General features: G+C 39.8%; 1 protein-coding gene across 2 annotated transcripts; it reads right to left on the minus strand.

The window, feature by feature from the left end:
* Positions 1 to 230: 230 nt before the first annotated feature.
* ARV1 (ARV1 homolog, fatty acid homeostasis modulator) lies at positions 231 to 19,600 on the minus strand. Of its 2 annotated transcripts, XM_074863087.1 has the most exons (5): positions 19,464 to 19,600; positions 7,574 to 7,693; positions 5,719 to 5,872; positions 3,139 to 3,363; positions 231 to 2,658 (listed from the first exon to the last, which is right to left on the minus strand). In XM_074863087.1, the coding sequence occupies exons 1-5, from the start codon at positions 19,560 to 19,562 to the stop codon at positions 2,552 to 2,554; spliced, it is 705 nt and encodes a 234-aa protein (XP_074719188.1). In that variant the 5' UTR covers positions 19,563 to 19,600; the 3' UTR covers positions 231 to 2,551. The 2 variants fall into 2 exon arrangements, with proteins under 2 accessions (XP_074719188.1, XP_074719189.1); XM_074863088.1 differs by lacking the exons at positions 7,574 to 7,693; positions 19,464 to 19,600 and adding an exon at positions 4,344 to 4,596 and having other exon boundaries at positions 5,719 to 5,840.
* Between the last annotated feature and the right edge of the window lie 108 nt (positions 19,601 to 19,708).

A 19,708-nucleotide genomic window follows, 5' to 3' on the forward strand; every position in this document is an offset into this window, starting at 1 on the left:
TGAAGATTGAAAACCTGTACAGCACCTGCTTTCGTTCCACAGCTCTGTAGCTCTTAATTTTCTTCTCCATCCTCAAGTTGCAGAAGGACAGTGGTGGCTCCTGATAGCATTACAGAGTGCATAACTGATATGTTATTGGCATATGTTGCACAGCAGATAAACATTTCTTCTTTTGGAATGTTTTCATGTCCATTCTAGGTCTTTTGAATAAAACTCAAAATGTCCCAAAATGAATTTTTTAAAATTCAAAAGAAACTTTAGTTTAAGAAAACTGTCCCCAAGCAAAATTTATATGCATTGTATTTACAATTTTGCTGCTGACTAGGTGGTATTTACATTACATGTAATGCACAATCTTTCCCTTGCATTAGTCACACTTAAATGTGCTCCACTTGGCCTTTAGACTGAAACCAGTGCCAGAGGACACAAGGGAGAAATTTCTGAAAACAAGTCTTTTGCGTATAACCATGACACAGATGATTAATTAAAAAAAAAAAAAATCTAACCTAAAAGGAACAAACCAAAGCAATGTTGTTACATCTTTAGGAAAACAAAATTGCTGGTAGAAAGAATGCACATTTTCTGAAGAATGACATACAGGGTGGTGAGAAACTTTATCAGCTGCAATGCTAAGGCTGTACTAAGATGAACAGAGAGCTGGGTAAAAGCCATATGACAGCTACAATAACAAACAGGGTTTGGCTCAGCAGGCACCAGCATTTTCCTAGTGCATATTCTTCTGTCATCCTCTCTGCTGCAGCAGGGCTTCATTCCCTCTTAAACTGAAGGCAGAAGGTGAAGGAGGAAAATGAAAGCAGGCCAGGCCAGCATCCCTGAAGCTTTTCTAAAATACCTACTGCTCTTTTCCTTTGCACCTTCTCAACCTGCAGCCTCTGTTGCAATGCTGCGCGCTGGTGTGGGAGGAAGATGAGCACTACTCAAAGCACCTTTGGCAACATACTGTTTTTAAAAAAGCTTTTGGGGGTGGTGTGTCTCCCCAAACCTAATTATGTAAAGCAAAGCATGTTCTAGGTACCGTGTTGCCAAAGCTGCTGCTCAGCCAGTGAGCAACTGCACACCTACACTCAATTGTCCGGCTACTGATTCACACCAGTAGCAAGGTGGATCCCTCACACACCTTCACAACTATGTGCTTGCTGGGGCAGTTGCAGTGTTAAACTGTCTCATGTATTCAAAGAGGTTGCGATTTGGGGGGTTTTTTGCCTTCTCTACATGCTCAGAAGGATGTAAAGTGTAACACCAATGGCACATGAGTGGTGTCAGCCTCTGACCTATTAAAACAGAATCAGCAACCAGTTGCTTTTCTGACCGAGTAACTTACCATGGCATGGGCAGTTGCATCAGACAAACACGTCTGATGTCTCCTGTAGTCATAACTTAGACTTACTCTAAACCTGTTTGGAATTAAATTGAAACGTTGCAAAACGTTACTTGATGCATTTTGCAAAACACAGATAGGAGACTGCATCTGAGGGAAATGAAGAATGGAAGTAGTACCTATAGATAGTACAGCCTTCCAGAACTGAAGCAGGAGAATTCATCATTGGATGGAACATAATGGAAACTGGTCTGCACAGAAGAAGTTGGTTTGTGTCCTAATTATTGTCTTGTAGAAACCTATTCTGCCAGTTCCTTTGTGGGCCATCTAGCCCTCTCTTTGTCTGCTGGGGAAAAAGGTGCAGAACTTCTATAAAAGTTTCTTCACTAATTTAAGCCTAAACATGGTGGGGGTTTTTTGTTTTGTTGGGGTTTTTTTTAACAAGTACTACTCTACTGCTGAGCAGCCTCATTTTTCATTTTTTGCTTCCACTCAACCTGCTGCCAGATGAGGGCTGGGTGTGGGGGGATGTGGCTTAATATTAAATGCAGAAGCCGCAGTATCCTAAACAACCATGGATGCTGGGGATCAGAGTCCTTTCACTCTCTTTTCAGCTTTCAGAACAAAGCAGCAGCATTTATAAGATCACATAAAATTTCAAGCCAGTTAAAACTATAGTTCCTAGAGATGACTCTAGAGTTTTACTCTGCAATACTTGCCTTTTCTCTAATAAACTGTTTGCACATATTCACTTCTCTCTTTGAAAATCTGTTTTTGCGGAAATATCAATTTTGGCTTTTACATTTTTCCACTGACTGTCTTCCTTCCTCTTAAGGGAACAATTCATCCTCCTCTTTCTGCTAAAATGCAATGATTGGTAGCAGTGCTGAATTTTTTTAATATACCCTTTTTGTTACAGCCATAGCTATGCAGCCAGATTTATAAAGCTCTTAGGATAGTGACACATTCATATTTTTTAATGGGAAAATAAACATGTTAAGGCTGAAGTTTTATGGTTCACCACATTAAAAAGCCAAACTTCTCATTTTGACTCATCCTAAAACTCTCTACGCTCACCACTAATGCAAGTTTTTGTTATCTATCACCTTCTTTATCACTACGAAAATAGTGTCTTTGGACATTGCTGGCAGAGATCATTCTTAGAAAATTATCACCATGTTGTTGGTATTTCTTCAGATCTGGGCTGACATTTCAAACATCCCATCCCATTTTCTTGAACAAGCAGACCACACCATTTTCAAAAATCAATCCAAAGAAGATGGCCAACCAAGGGAGCATTCGATTCAAATTCAATGTAACTGCAAAAGAAAACAGAACAAATTTATCACTTACCATTTAAGATGACCATAGAAATCACCTGAGAATTCATATTAATTTGTATGTATAAGAAATTACACAAATCTGTTAAAAATCTGCATTCCAAAGCCATGCATAAAATTGACATGAAATTTTCATTTTCCAGGCACACAAAGAATTCTATTTTATGTTTCAATGATCCATGATGAGTTGTCTCAAATTCTAACTGATGGATCGGATGGATATAATACAGCATATACAAAAAGATGATGGTGAGATAAGAGGTGCTTTTTCTTTTTTTAATAAAACGTTTTGTTTCATTCACTTTCTATTAAAGTCTAAATAACACAGTTTTAAGATAGAGCTATTTCAGTCACATAACTGATACCGATTAAAAAATATAACAATGACTTTTATATCAGCTGCATTCTCTCACACACATTCTATACAAATAATGCTGTAATTAAAAAGGAAAAACGTACCTCTAATTGCCTGAGAGTTTGATATCAAGACAAACACTTTTATAAATGCAAGGCACAAAGGCGTGTAGTCGTGTTCCCAAATAACAGCTGGAATTAGCAAAAGCTTTCCATAGCTGGACAACAGCAGTGCTTTGAGAAGTAAAATGAAGTCAGACTTTGTTTTCAGCATCTCGAGTCTCATCCACCATAAGGTAATAAAAATGCCAACCAAAAATGAAGTTTGTTCTAAGAGGAAATAAGACAAGTTGGAAAGAGAGAATGAAGCACCAAAGTCGAGACCTTTCTTGGATTAATTTCAGTGACATACACAGAATCACAGAATCACAGAATTGTCTAGGTTGGAAAAGACCTTGAAGATCATCCAGTCCAACCATCAACCCAACATTAACAGTTCCCAACTACACCATATCCCTAAGCGCTATGTCAACCCGACTTAAACACCTCCAGGGATGGGGACTCCACCACCTCCCTTGGCAGTCCATTCCAACACTTAACAACCCGTTCTGTAAAGAAATACTTCCTAATAACCAGTCTAAACCTTCCCTGGTGCAACTTGAGGCCATTCCCTCTTGTCCTATCGCTTATTACTTGGTTAAAGAGACTCATCCCCAGCTCTCTGCAACCTCCTTTCAGGTAGTTGTAGAGGGCGATGAGGTCTCCCCTCAGCCTCCTCTTCTCCAGACTAAACAACCCCAGTTCCCTCAGCCGCTCCTCGTACGACATGTGCTCCAGACCCTTCACCAGCTTCGTTGCCCTTCTTTGGACACGCTCGAGGAATTCAATGTCCTTTTTGTAGTGAGGGGCCCAAAACTGAACACAGTAATCGAGGTGCGGCCTCACCAGTGCCGAGTACAGGGGCAAGATCACTTCCCTGTCCCTGCTGGCCACGCTATTTCTGATGCAAGCCAGGATGCCATCGGCCTTCTTGGCCACCTGGGCACACTGCTGGCTCCTGTTCAGCCGGCTGTCAATCAACACCCCCAGGTCCCTCTCTGACTGGCAGCTCTCCAGCCACTCCTCCCCAAGCCTGTAGCGCTGCTGGGGGTTGTTGTGGCCCAAGTGCAGCACCCGGCATTTGGCCTTATTGAAACTCCTACAGTTGGTCTTAGCCCATCGCTCCAGCCTGTCCAGATCTCTCTGCAGAGCCTCCCTACCCTCGAGCAGATCAACACTCCCACCCAACTTGGTGTCACCTGCAAACTTACTGAGGGTGGACTCGATCCCCTCGTCTAGATCATCAATAAAGATGTTAAACAGGAGTGGCCCCAAAACCGAGCCCTGGGGGACACCATTCGTGACCGGCCGCCAACCGGATTTAACTCCGTTCACCACAACTCTTTGGGCCCGGCCATGCAGCCAGTGTTTTACCCAGCGAAGCGTGTGCCCATCCAAGCCACGAGCAGTCAGTTTCGCCAGGAGAATGCTGTGGGAAACGGTGTCAAACATGTCCTCCATCTCCTGTGTTCATTTTAATAGGCAAATGTTACTATTATTTACTTAAACTAATTCAGTATCATGACATTCAGAATAATTCTATCACAGAATTCTATCTGTAGGATTGTCATACTCATTATTTCTGAAACCATACAGCACAGGAAGTGTAGCATAAGAACCTCTACTTTTCCTTTTTAACAAAAGGAGAGGGTTTTTTTTTCAACTGTCTGTTAGCCTGTAAAACAAAATCAATACTTGTCTTCTTTGAAAAGGTCACCAGCAATGAACCCTTTCCATCCAGCATGAGAAAGAACACTAAGGTGAAAATATCATTGAGCTATTAAGACTTTTTTTTGACACTGCGATCCTGTGTAACACTGGTATCAATGCAGATGTAAAAGTGACTCTCACAATATCTGTAATAGGTGAATTACTACTGAAAACTGAGTTCCAACATTTTTACTGACATCTTATGAAAACCGACTTAGAGCAACATTAGACAATAAATGAGTGAAGTTAAATTCTGAATGTCTAAGGGAAATACTAGTTTTAGTCTGAGGGCTTGATTTAAACACTATCACCAGAAAAAGTATGAGAATAGAAGTATTAACCAAAATAAAAAGAAAAACCTCCCCCCCTTCAAATGTAGTCTTAGAGCACCAAAGTATTTACTCTCTACCAGTGATGACACTGCTCTGTATTTTTGTGTATTCATTTAAAAAAAACCCAAAGAGATACACCTTTTCCCAATTCTTGTTTACTTCTGTAAGGATCATCCTTAATGTTGGATCACCTTAATAAATAATAAACCTTGAAGTCAACATGAAATACAGAATAAGGCTGAGCTCTACATTGGTCTTCAAACTATGTAAATGGACTCAAATAAAGATCTCTCAATATTGCCACTTTTCAGTGTTTTGATATCTAATGCTGATCACATCAGTCTGAACTGTAATCCAGATCAAAATATGCATCTGCATTAAATGAAGGCAAATTAGAGCGTATGTGTATAATCGTTTAACCATACTGGGTTGGACATGACATCCATTCTGTGTTAATTTTTGCCATATGGGCTTGCTGAAAGACTCATGAAGTTATTTAATGCTTAAAGAGTAGATAGTGACATGAATTAATCATTGATCTTACCTAAAGAAGCTATACCAAACATTCTATAAAAATCCCATTCCTTGGCATATCTGATTAAGTCATCAGGATCTATATTTTGGCTTGAATCCTGTAGTTGCAACCACCTGAGATAAGCTTCACAGAGCAAACAAAATATGCAGAGCTTCCCATGAATCTGGTAAGTGAAAGAACAATAAAAGCATTAGTATTAAATCAGCATAAATTAAAGCATTAGTATGAAATTGGTATTTAAAATACATTTCAACATCTCTACAGAAACAAGCTCTGTAGGTTTATTATTTTTGTTTAGAAATACATGCAAATTACTTCTGTTGAGCCACTGGTTTAGCACATCATCCTTTTAACATCAATTAAAATGATAAGCAAATTAGAGTGTAGAAAACTGCACGAACAATTCCATACAGAAGCAGGTGTGTAACTGTGGTTTCTAAAGCCTGCTCTATACTTTTTTAAATTGGGAAGGCTGTTTCAGTTAGGAATATAAAAACAAAATTATGCCATAGCTAGTAGAATTGTACTATCAAAAATTTCAGTTTACAGGAAACTACTCCATTCAGTGAATTGGTTTAAATAGCCTCATTTGTCTTTTTCCCTGGGACAATCTCCATTAGAAGAAATTGGTAGGGTAGTTATGCCAAAAACATTTCTTAGTTCAGATAAGGGTGAGGTACCAAAAATAAATGGAGCAATACAACCAAACCGAACAAAATATCCTCTGAAGTGACTGCAAAAATGATGTCATGAGGGCCCATAGTTAGTGTGTTTTCACATTAAGTAGTCTATAAGCCAGTGTGTATGTGGGGTGAATTCTGATTTTATACAGATTTAAATAAATCAGTGCAATTTCTGTGCATGGCTTCTACTTTTTCCATTAGAGACTAGTTATGCCAATTGCACATACATGCACAGGCTGAGCCAGTTTACAATTCAACTCAATTTATCTGAATAGATGAAATTCCCACAGATGGAATACTTCTTGCAGAAGCCTCATGAAAAACATAATTACCAGTCTCCAGAAGGACTGAATTAATTAAAAATCTTTAGTCAGATTTATGCTTGAAAGACAAGGCAAGTATATTTATCTACATTGCTTAACACTGGACTGGCCAAGAGGTATCAACACAAACACAGCATACACTTATGCCTGGATAGTTTGCTGTAGATTAGCTTCCCGCTCCTGGGAAATCAATCCTTAAAGTAAAAATACACAATGCTGTCAGAAAAGCTATACCTCTCCACTCCAGACTGGCCATCACAACTAGGTTGGCTATGTAACTACATCAACAATGCTTCATGTGAAAGCCACTATCTTTTGCTATAGTTTTGAGGGCATGGTTAATTACTCAGGAAGAAACTCATGAGAAATTAGTACAGTAGGTTTAATTGGCATAGTATTGTTAATATGGTATGTTACACTACTATAGCTCATTGAAGAAAGAATTGTTTCCAACAGAAATTTAGTTTGAAATTAATTTGAAATTAGATCTTTCTCTTCCAATGTAGTTTAGCACATCATCCTTTTAACATCAATTAACACGACAGGCAAATTAGAGGGTGTAGAAAATGGCATGAACAATTCCATAAAGTTCCTTCTCTTCTCTTTAACATGTAAGATGACTGGCTGCTATATTTGCTGGTATTGTGACATCACTACTGTGGAAGCAGTAACTTTCTTAGTAACAGCTGGAGTTTGAGATTTCATGTGTTCTATTCATGATATAACTGGTTCAGCTTGCCCTGTGGAAGGGCAGGAAGAGAACAGTCTCTAAAATTTTACAACTATTACAATCAACTTACCAAATGCAAATAAATCTTTAACCAAAAAAAGTCACAGTGTAGGGGCACAGCAACTTACATTTATCTTTGTATTGAAAAGAATGTGCCTGTATGCTTGTGCTTTACATAAAATAGCATTAATCAAGATGATAACAGGATCATACTCAATGTATTTGTCCACAGGTTTCTGGCAGGATTTCTGAAAGTCACAAAATAACAAGAATTAGGGGTGGGGGGGAAGCAAGAGTTTATTAAATGTTCCCCTAATCTTTGCAGAACTGCATAAATCCAAACTAGATATTCAATTCTTATAAGTCTTTCCTTAATGTAATCTTCATTTTCAATAGGTTTTTAATCCATCCAGAAAAATTGCTTCACCTCCCTTGACACTACAGTTGACACACTGACTTCCCTTATAAAACATAAAGATACATTATCAATTTTCACAGGCTTCAGATTAACACAGATAATAAACTATGCAAGGATGTACTTAGTTATTATTTGTGCCCTACAGATGCAAAAATACACACTACTTCCCAAGGCTCAAGAAATGCACCAGTACCTTGTTAAAGATTAACTGATCATGGCTTGTCTACTGGGTATTTTGGAGGGGGTTTTTTGTATTTTTTAGAAGGAAAATTAATTTCTTCTATCACTTCCTTCTTTTCAGAGATGCTTTATCCTCCTATTCTACTTCTTCCTTTCAAGAAGACAGTAAATGCTTTTTGCTGTTGGATTGTTCTTCCATACTGGTCCAGATGTTCCAACTGATTTTCCATTATTGAACAAACACCAATATATTCAGAATATTGATAATGTAGTTTTCACACACAGATACAGCCAGAGTCAGAAGTTGGTACTAAACAGTGGTAAGACACTAGACCATTACTTCTCCAATACATCTGCTGGTTCCTGCTGTGCCTACTAGAGAGGTTGTTTCACCCAGACCACTGGGAACTGCTTGTCATCAACCCCCTTCAGATTTATTGACTTACCTGCATGGGTAATCGCTCCTTGACTTGAGTTAAATGACAAGAGCTAACAAAAGGCTACTATACTAACTGTGAACAGGACAGTTAAATAACAGTCTTACAAAAGGCTCATCTAGCAGACCTGAGGGGGAAATAACTTCTAGCAGAGAGCTGAGGAGCAGCAGCAGTTGATCACAGCAACGACTTCAGGTCTAGCAGTGCACTTGCAGAAGGGTGCTCGCCTGCAGGTCAGTTTTCTCCTCCTGCCCACCCTCCAGTTCTGCTACTTGCTTCCTCCAACCTGTCCTCAGCTAATCCCGCTCCCCTGGGCTGTCGCATTAGCTGCCATGCTTAGACTACAACAGTTGTAGAAACGATCTCTGTTTCTGTTTTTATGAGTGCATGGCTGTGCACTGTCAGAAGAGAAATCTATGCACACAGCTTTGTGAAATGCTGTAAATAAAAAATGCATCATTTAGACAACACACAAACTCCCAGGAAAGAACAAGTTTTTTTCAATTTTATAGGGATTCCTTGTGTCCAAAGTTAACTTTGCCTTGTTATTTACCAGAATTATTACAGGAGAATTTGAGAATACAAGATTTCACTAGCAAATTGATGAAAAATGTTACCGTCAATCTGGTCTCAAAAGAACCCTCTAAGACTTAGTTTGAAGTTTTAGAAGGCAGGCATTCTTTACTCCAGCACTGGATGCACAGGGGATCACTCCACCTAATGTGCGTACATGAAAACAAAAAGTTCAGCCTTTATATACCTTAAAAACATGAATATTCGTACATTTTCCAAGAAGTCTCTGCCTTTCCACCTATCTACTACATTTACATAATGCTGGCATTGCAAAACTACACTATGCATGTGCAGGGGTCTCAGGTGGTCATCAGTGGCCATTTGGGGAGTTAGCCCCCTACTCCTTTTTCCTTTTTATGGTCATGAGTCTTTTGAGGACAATTTCTTCTCCTTGGATGTTTCCCAACTCTGTTGTCCAGCCAAGTTGTTCTTTCTTATCCGCCTTGTTTGAGCAATTCTGCCAGGATGTATCTATTCTCAAGGTCAGGATATCTTCTCTGTGCACTTTAATCACTCAGCCTTGTTAAATACAAAGTTAAACATTGTTTGGTAAAAGAATTTCTTGACATTTCCCCCTCTGAGACTTCTAAAGTAAGATCTCTTTGGGAGTCTCACCTAGATTGCATAATTCTGATAATATTGTCGACTTCCAGGTATACACAATTGGATACAACATGACCACATAAGGTATAATGGAATGCTTCTTTTATCACTAATTGTTACAGGTCTCAACTTGCAGGCACCAACCGCTTGCAGGCATCAGCTAGCAGGCATCAAAAAATCCAACATCCCTATCAAGAAAAACATCCAAACAAATGCGTAAGTTGAATAGAGTGTCTAAGGAATGTTGCTACCACTAATCAGTGTTTCTTGGTCCAGGTCAAGAAAAAAACCTAACAAACTCATTTGGATTAGAAAAGAAAATACTATGTATGACAGTACACAGGTTAGAGGTAATGAATTAAACAATTGACTCAATTAACCAACAGGTTGATAGGTCTAAAATTAAAGTGAGCGAGATGGAAGAAAGGACATAATTAACAGAAGACCACAGCTACAGGATTTAATAGAGTGAAAAGAAATTGAAAGTATAATTAAAGGCAGTATCTTGCTTAATTTCTTTCTGCAGGGAAATCATGAACAGATATTTTTATAGGTGGTAATTTACACATGTCAAATCTCTGGGTTGATGCAGCACAAGAAAACACCATTTTTTTTTATAGGCTTATTCACACAAGCACTGGACAAGCACATACAAAAGAAGATTTTTCTTGAACATGATGGCTGTCATAAAGGTTAAATGAAGGATGTCCTACATACCCCAGGATTTATTATGCTCTCAAATTTTCCTAGAACAGAACATTTTTTGACCAGGGTCAAAAATCTTTCTGAGAACAATAAAGAATGATCTTTTCAAGCAGAGGGTCCCAACCAAACACTGTTCAAAAAACTTGCAGTTAAGACGTACTGAAAAATTTTCACTGACAGTAGACATGAATTTTAGACAATTAAAATATATGATACCAACCCTCCAGGCAAAATCAGTGATACAGAAATTCTACTGTATAGATATATAAGGAGACTGCTACAAATGAAAACACAAATAGTGGTGTTACCCATAAAAATGGGTCTTCTGTTCCACAGCTTCTGGCGGCCACAACCCAGCTTTCTGCAGTTGTGAGAATGATGTTTAATTCAGTATTTCAGCACACCACCACCAAACATTTAAGTATCCTATTTCTCTTGTGTTACTTCCACATGAAAAGAAAATCTACAAATCACAAAAGAGAAGCTATTTTCAAGGACTTTTCACACACAGACATTCGTGCCTGCCTGTCTTCTAAGAGCTAGATGAGAGCCCTATTCTTAATATACTTTATTTCTGTTTGAGTCTCAACTGTATGAAGGAAAAGTCCTCTGTGCTTATCCAGCCACTGACCTAATCGGCATGAGTTCATTCAGGGACTTGTGAGACCTACAAACCACCTTACTTCAAAAGACTTCAGCAAAATCAACGCAAGCGTTAATGCAGTTTAAATACACATACTTTTAACTAGATAGCTTTATCTAGTTAAACTGATATTACTTTACAAATATTGATCATCACTAACACTTTCAGAGAAGATCAGCATGAGCTGTTCATCTATGGAGAACTGCTTGCATGCTTATTTTTAAAATTTTAGTCAGGCAGTTCAAAGTGAACTACAATACTGGTGCTCAGGTCTCATTCCCAATTGCAGTTCTGCACAGCTGTAGTCTATGGCCTGTTCAGCACGACTGCAGAAGGCACATCTTTAACAAAACCAAGATTTTTAATCTTCTTTGCACTTTCTCAAAGAAATGCCTCAGTTATCATAATGAGTTCTAAAAATGATAGAAAGAAGTAACTGGATTTCTCTGTTTTTAACCAGTTTTTAATTTCTTCTTTGAATATGTAACTGAGATCAGAAACTGTAAATAACTGGCATGTTTCCTTGAAAAAACAGACATTATTTACTATTTACAAGTCTTCTTCTAAATTGGTAAATTTAAGGAAAATTATGAATGTTTGAAACTGACAGAAATCCAAAAGATACTCTGCTCCCCTAAAAAAGGGTGTTGAATGTATTTCAATATTCTAATTAATTTAAATGGATATTAGTTTAGGAATTGACTAATCAAGTATTTAGGAATATTTGACTACAGTTGCTTGTTGTTGCAAAAACAAAAAAGCTTCCATTTTAATAACTTAGAAATTTGCTTAGTTATCTTAAGAAAATATTTTTAAAAAAAGAGCAAAGGCAGCTTTAAGAAAAAAAGAAATCTTCAAAAGCTAGTACAACCACGTTCTTCATAGTGTAGTGTATCAATTCATTCTGATCAAAACAATCCACAACAGTTAAGCAAAGTAACATGTTTTAACATCTCAGTTGTATTAAATAAGACAGAAGTACTGAAATATTAATTCTGACTGCATGTTTATCAGCCTTTTATAAAACACTACTCAAAAGATATACCTCTTCTTTGTTCATCAAAAATACCCAACTGCGAACACAGTTCACAAACATATGTCAAATACAACACAGTCTACAAATATTTGAGGAAATACCTAGTGTCACTGAACAGCAAAGTTCCTAAAGTATATGAACATGACATTTTTAGAGTGCTCTCTCCAACATTAAAACCTAACTGAATTTTTAAGTAAAAGCATTTTGGGATGAGGGTGGCGGAAGGGAAAAATGTTCTTGAACAGGAAGCCATAGGACACGACTGAAAATAAAAATATACAGTGAATAACCAAGCTTCATCCTGAACTAAAAATACCATGAAAACCACACCAGGAATATGTTTGCAAGTCTCTGGATATTAGAAACACCAGTGAAACAGTCTGATTTTAGTATTCCTTTCTCCAGGGTTTGGAGTTTGGCAAAGTTAAGCTACAATTTTTTGCTGGACTACGTATACAGCAAATTTTAACATTTACATAGCTTCAACAGGAACACAGGTCCATAGGGCAAACTAGCATGGACCCAATCACCTTGCAAGAGTGCCCTTGATCCCAGTTGTACCTTTAAACAATAAAATGTAATTAGCTGTACTGCTTTCAGGAATGGGTTCTTTATTAGGGATGCGGCTAAGTGTCATAATAAGCTGAAAACCCAAACAGCCCAGTTGCAGATGCATTCCACTTCAGAAAACTGAAATTAAAAATATTGTTTTATAATTTTTCTGACATGATACATTTTTCAGCAGTGAGTCGGTCTGTAGATTGAGTTACGTAAATAAGAAAAATAACATACTTTATTTTCCAGGATCTTAGTACTCTTGGCAGATTCTTTACCTTACCACATAACTGCTTTGCATTCAAAGCATTTACAGTCTCTCTGCCTTGCTGCAATAAAAGAGCTTTTCAATTATTTTTTAATTGCAGAGAAGCTAAATGAAGTGTGCACTGCTCAGGCAATTTGGCTTTCTTATTACAAAACACAAGGGGATCCTGACTGAGCTCTACATATTGCAATGAATAATTTCTTTCCCTTTGTTAGGGTCTGGAACAATTAACATTTTTTAAATTTTATTTTTAAAAACAACAACATATATGTAATTTAAAAACAAATTTTAAAAAATTTGCATGTTTTCTTTCTATTTTTGAATAAGTCAAGTTTGATAATTTCCTTTTACATTCATTGCACTTTTACTGCAGAGTTTATTCCACGTTATACGAATATGGTTTTTTTTCCCCTACAGCATGAATACTATAGTGGCAGTATTATCTGAACAGTATTTGTTGTTACTGTTGTTAATGGCTGGTTTGTAATATATTCAGGGAAGATTTGCTGTATTATTTACAGATCATTTAAGTTTTAAGGATCTCAAAATAATTAACAAAAATCGCATCTATAGAGAACCACCTAGGCTTACTTTCACGATCACTTCTGGTTTGAAATAGGGAAAACATCAGCACGTTCACAGCACAGGAGTGGAACCAGACCCACAAGTTGCAAAGCGACCACCAGAAGTCACCTTTGTTGGAGGCAATCCTAACAAGCCTGCACACACCCCCGACACACCCCGCCACCCCACAGTTATCACACTGAAGAAAAAGCATATTGAACATGTCTCCCTGAGGAGGTGAGTTTCATCAGAATTTTATTACCAATTTTTAAGTACCTTTAAGTTCTTTTTAAGGAGCAATAGTCCACCTGTCTCTTGTAATGGCACTTCCCCGGCAAAATATATGCAGGATGAGAAGAGGACTCATTCACTAAATGCGAATCTCGAGCAAGAAAGAATGCACAATACCAGAGGTCTAGGCTAGGCTTCTGCTGAAACTGGCCTCTATTAAACAAAACTGATTAAAAACAAGATATAGAACTTGAAGAATTTGTGGCAGTTAGCCACCTTGCAGAGCTCTTAACAAAAGACATGACCTTTCCATCACGACTTTCATGTTACTGTGTGGACTTCTATGTTTGACAGAAGGTTTCTTTAGTTTCTTCAGTATCCGTTGCAAATTTATTTTGAGTGGATAGTAACACTTGTGAGGTCTTTAACGCTTGCCTGCACTAAAATTACAATATGGAGCTCAAAGAAACTTTTAATTATCTTAAGAGCAATAACAAATGCTGCAAGAGCTAAACTGAAGCAGTACCATGAATATTAGACTGAATTTCCAAACTTGTGTTCTAATATTGTGGGCTGGAAACAGATGTTCCCTAATGGAAGCTTCTAGCATTTGCCTCTGGAAAAAATCCATTCTTCTCTTCAACAGATTAATACCAAAACACAAAATCATGATATTTTGCTTAGGCATTCAAATTTAAATCTTCCACCTGAAAATCACGCCCAGATTTTAGCATGTTAAACACATCCTAAAAATAAATGTAGGACTAGATAGAAGATGCTGTTAAGAGAACTTAGCTTCTTCAACCTCAAGATGATGGTCCAAAAGGTGCTGAATGACAGGAACATCCTGAGAATGTCAAAGACCTTTCAGATGCAGATTTAGTACTTTAGCAAGGATAACTTTAAACTAGGACTGGGGCAAGTCTGTGGGTCAGTATAAAACAGTGATGATCTTGGCAATGTTCTGCGTGTTCCTAATTTTCTGGGGCCCTTCAGTGTTACTATATCACATGGAACAAATGTTGGGGTGTTGTTTTTTTTCCTTAATATGTCAGTATTTTCATGTACTACTTGAAAATGGGAATGACACACAAATATCCCAAAACTTTTTAACAAAAAAATGATCTAGACAATGTCCGATGGCCTCATTTTGAGTACCACTATACAATCTTTCTATGTACTTTTCACTTTTTCTCTCAAGCTACGATGGAGTAGCAGTACTCAATGCTCTAATTCCACAAAGACAGATGAAAACTGTTCTTAGGCTGGATGATCACACCTTCTAATCTCACCTCAGACCTTCAATTTTTCTTAACTACCTTCAGCTTTTCACAAGTTTTTAGAGGCCTACACTCTAAGTTTTATAAATACCTGATACAAATGATGTTTTATACTGGTAAGTGGAATCTTCATATTTTCTGGAGAAGACTTCTCAGGTATCATTATTTTCAGGTTAAGATGATTCATAACACTGATAAACTCATCATAACACTGCTCGTGAAAGTTTGTGAAAGGTATCAAATGACATTCTGTACTTGACTATTTTTTGTTGTCAGTAGTGTGATGGTGACCAACTTTCCAGGTCTCTGGCACAGCATTGCCTGCATGAAGTAGAATGCCTGCAGAAGGTTAGTGCAGTGACAAAACTATCCTTCCAGATTAAAAGGAAAAAGTAAAACAGGAATTGCCCTATTAGAAAGCATGAGGTCTTGTTAGCTGGAGACAACAGCAGTGCTTTCCTGCAATATGCATCTAGATAAAGCTGAATTCATATCAGTTCAATTGAAGGATCTTTTGATCTTGGCAATCTTCTAACATTCTCATCTCCACTTTATAAACCGTGAGCCGTGTTTCTTATTAACATGCTTTGTATTGCCGTTCCTCATGTGGACTGCTCTGACTCTCAACACTTCCTGGGTGGCCAGATATGGAGAGAAAGGCTCACAGATATGACATGCACCACATAAGAGCAACTAGGACTAAGACTGAAACAGAACCATGATAACCCACAACATAGACTTGAGGAAGCAGGCTGCTAAGAGTAAGTGAAAAGTGGTACCAATCTGGATCTGCATGAAAAAAGGTGGATGCAATTCCAACTTACTAGGAACATGTGATTCTTTGCTCTTTCTTTTACTCTGCTCTTTACTCTTTTTGTAAGAGTTTAGTGTTTGTGATGAACACAGCAACAGGGACTTAAGTCTACAACAGGGACTAATTCTACACGGGATGACACAGCTGCAGAAGACCAGGATCTTCAGTCCTCAAACGGTTAAATTCTAAGAGGAACGAGTGCCATCTACTGGCTCCCAGTTTACTTTAGAGATTATCATAGTCAAATTAATAACCATAATTGATGACCTGGGTTTACAAGATGTGCTAAATCCTAAGTGATATGGCTGCAGCCATAAGATTTACACTTGTTCTTTTGTATCCAGCTTGTCCTTGATTTCAAAGATGAGTTTGAAGCTCCACACGAAAGGGCTCCAAGGAAAACCATTTACATTTTTATCATGTAACAATGATGAATTTTGACTACATGATTTGACTACCAGTGATTTGATGTAGTTCATATCCACTACTAAATGTGATACACTATACTAAAAAAAGAAAGCAACTAAAAATCAATTTTTCCTTGCAGCAGGCATGTCTAAAGCCATCAGAAATCAATTTCTATTACTTTGTTTGTTGTCCTGGCTTCGGCTGGGATAGAGTTAATTTTCTTTCTAGTAGCTCGTACAGTGCTGTTTTGAATTCAGTGTGAGAATAAAGCTGGTAACACACTGGTGCTTTACTTGTTGCTAAGTAGCCCTTTATCCTAAATTAAGGAATTTTCAGTTTCCCATGCTCTGCCAGCAAGCAGGTGCACAAAAAGCTGTGAGGGAGCATGGCCAGGACAACTGACCTGAACTAGCTAAAGGGATATTCCATACCATAGAATGCCATGCTCAGTACAGAAACTGGGGAGAGTTGGCTGGGAGGGGCGGATTGCTTCTCAGGCATCAGTGAGTGGGTGGTGAGCAACTGCACTGTACATGACTTGTCTTTTCTTGGGCTTTATTTCTCTTTTTGTTATATTTATTATCATTACAATCATTATTACAATATTTTATAATTGTTGTTATTACAGTTTATATTTTATTTTATATTTATAATTTTTGTTAGTTATTAAACGGGTCTTATCTCAACCTGTGAGGTTTTTTTCCAATTTTCCTCCCCATCCCACTGGGAGGGGGGAGGAGTGAGTGAGTGGCTGCGTGGTGCTTAATTGCTGGCTGGGGTTAAACCACGACATTTGTCTTTTACTTAAGAAAACTGCTGATCTCTCCAGTTTCTGAAATGTCTGCAGAGATTTTTGTGTACATTTTCAGCTGGTTTATGCTCCACAGCAACAAGCCATTTTAACCGACTGCTGGGCCGGGAAAAGAGAAGGATGTGAATCAGCTCTTTCTATTGACATCAGTAATTTGTACATATCTTGCTTTCATGGCCTCTTATTGATAACAGAAGCTGAGATCTAGCATGTACATCTTTCAGCCTGAGCTAACCACTATTTTCCCAGATATAAACTGGCCACAGACCTCTATGATCCAGTTGTCTACGATCTCTATTTTTGATCTAAGAAATGCTTGAATGACTCAAAGTTATGAAGTCATGAAGGAATTCATCACAGGTTTCATACAAAACTTTCTGGTCATCTGTTACGTTTATAGCCTCATGCTTAGTAAATTAACCCATCTTCTATCAGCATTCTCAAAATGCCAAGGGCTACAAAACTGGGGGAAACAACCACAAAGGAAGTTTGAATGACTTCTAATTCCTTACAAAATACAAAATATTCAGCAATTGGTTCAAGCACAAGTTTTCCCAATTTTATAAGGAGCAGTCAGGAAGTTGTGAAACACAATCACAGATAAAATTAAAGGCTTAGTCAAGATGTATTTGCAGATCCCTTCACTCAAAAATTCTTTTTTTTCCCCCCACACTGAAATATAGGGTGCTAAAGTGATACAATTTTTTAAACATCACAAAAAAAAAAAAAATCAAAACAAAACACTGGAGACAAGTCTACATAAACCCTATCAAAAATTGAAAACAGTAATTTAGAAATAGTTGAAAACACTGCTTAAAAAAGTAAATTTTTTTTGCTGCGGCTGTGAAATCTCCAAGAAAACGGAGGAGACGCTAAAAGGAAGGAAATTATTTTAACATTATGAACACTATGGGAAAAAAATGAACTCTGTGGGGGGCAGAGTGGGAAAGGAAAGCAGTAAACAGCCTAGAACATGCTGGTACCAGTTTGGGAAGTACAACCACTGTGGCTGGATAAGTAATACAGATGTTCTTGCACATGCATTGAATAATCATCAGTCAAAACCACGCATTTAGGTCTCAACCATGCTGAAGTTGTGTGCTGGGTTTGAGTAGCTGGGATTTTGGTAGCAGGGGAAGGGGCTACAGTGGTGGCCTTCTGAGAAGCTTCTCGAAGGCTCACCTGGCTCCAAGTCGGACCCACCCAAGGCCGAGACAATTAGTGATGGTGGCCACACTTCTGTGATAACATATTTAAGAAGGGAAACCAGAGAAGGGGTTGGAGGGACTTTCAGGAGACTTTATGAGAAGGACACCGATGTGAACACCAAGGTCCAGTGGAAGGAAGGAAGGAGGAAGGTGTGTCAGAGCATGGACCTCCCCCTGTATCCCATGGTGAGACAGCAGGGCTGCCCCCCTGCCACCCATGGGGGTCACCGGAGGAGCAGAGATTCACCTGCGGCCTGTGGAGGACCCCCAGGACTCTGTGGGAAGGAGAAACCCCCACTGTTATAGTTTGGCACTGGGAGGGCTGCAACTCATGGGGGTGACCCCCACTGGAGCATCTCAAGAAGAATGCAGCTGTGGGGAGGAGTCACAGTGGAGGTTTGCGGAGGACTGTCTCCTGTGAGAGGGGAACCACGTGGAGCAGGGGGAAGAATGGAGAAGAGTGCTGCTCCCCTACCTTGGATGAAGCAGCAGTGGACTGACTGCACCCCTCCTCCATCCCCTGCCCCTGCACCGCTGGGGAGGAGGTAGAGATGTTGGGCACAAAGCTGGAAGAAGGAAGGGGTGGGGGGAGGTGTTTTAAGATATGGTAACGCTTCTCACTGTCCCATTCTGTCTGTTAAGTGTTGGTTTTGTTAGTGTTTGAATTAAAGTGATGTTCTTGGTTTTTTCTTCCCCTAGCTTGTCTTTTGCCTGTGACCATTTAAATGGGTGAGCGACTGTCCCTGTCCTTATCTCAATTCCCATGCCTTTTTTTTCTGCTTCATTTTTCTCCTTCCCAGCCCCGGTGGGGGGAGGATTGAGTGAACACGGCGGGGTGCTCGGTTGCCCTCTGGGCCTGAACCACAGAGGTTGTCTAACCACGCAGCCGTGCTCAGATCAGCCTTTCAGCAAGTAAAAGGCACGGCGCACACAACAGGCCTGCCGCACCGCCCTGCGCAGGAGGGCACAGGCCACCCGGGACGGCGCCACCACGCCGCTGCCCTTGAGGAACCGCCAGCGGGAAGCACGGCAAACGGAAACCCCACACTGGATCCAGGGAAAACGGCCAACCCGCCAGCCGCAGAGCCGCGAAGCAACGCGCCCCGTAGGCCTGGGCCGAGCCTTGGGGGAGCCCGAGCAGGGGCAACTCCCGCCGGCGGCGGCACCGAGGCGCCCGCGTACAGGCGGGTACGCCACCACGTGCCACCGCCTACTGCTGACGTCGAAGCCTCCCCCTCGCCCCTCTCCGGCCTCCCTCGCCGCTGCCTGGCTGCCCCGACTCACGCAGATGGAGATGCGGAGCACCCCGCGCCGGTAGTCCCGGTACAGCTCCGCCGCCGCTCTGTTGCACTCGATGCAGCGGTAGGCGCCGCGCGCCGCCATGGCACGCGAGAGCGCGCCCCGGCCTGTCAGCGCTTCAAACTGCCTCGCTTCCGCGTTCGGGGGCGGAGCCGGGCCGGGCTCGCGCCGCGGTGCATTCCGGGAGTTGTGGTTTGGTGCCAGAGCCGCTGTCGGCCGGGCCGCGCGGG

The sequence above is a fragment of the Strix uralensis genome, chromosome 3 (genome assembly GCF_047716275.1).
Source record: "Strix uralensis isolate ZFMK-TIS-50842 chromosome 3, bStrUra1, whole genome shotgun sequence".
In the NCBI taxonomy this organism is placed as follows: Eukaryota; Metazoa; Chordata; class Aves; order Strigiformes; family Strigidae; genus Strix; species Strix uralensis.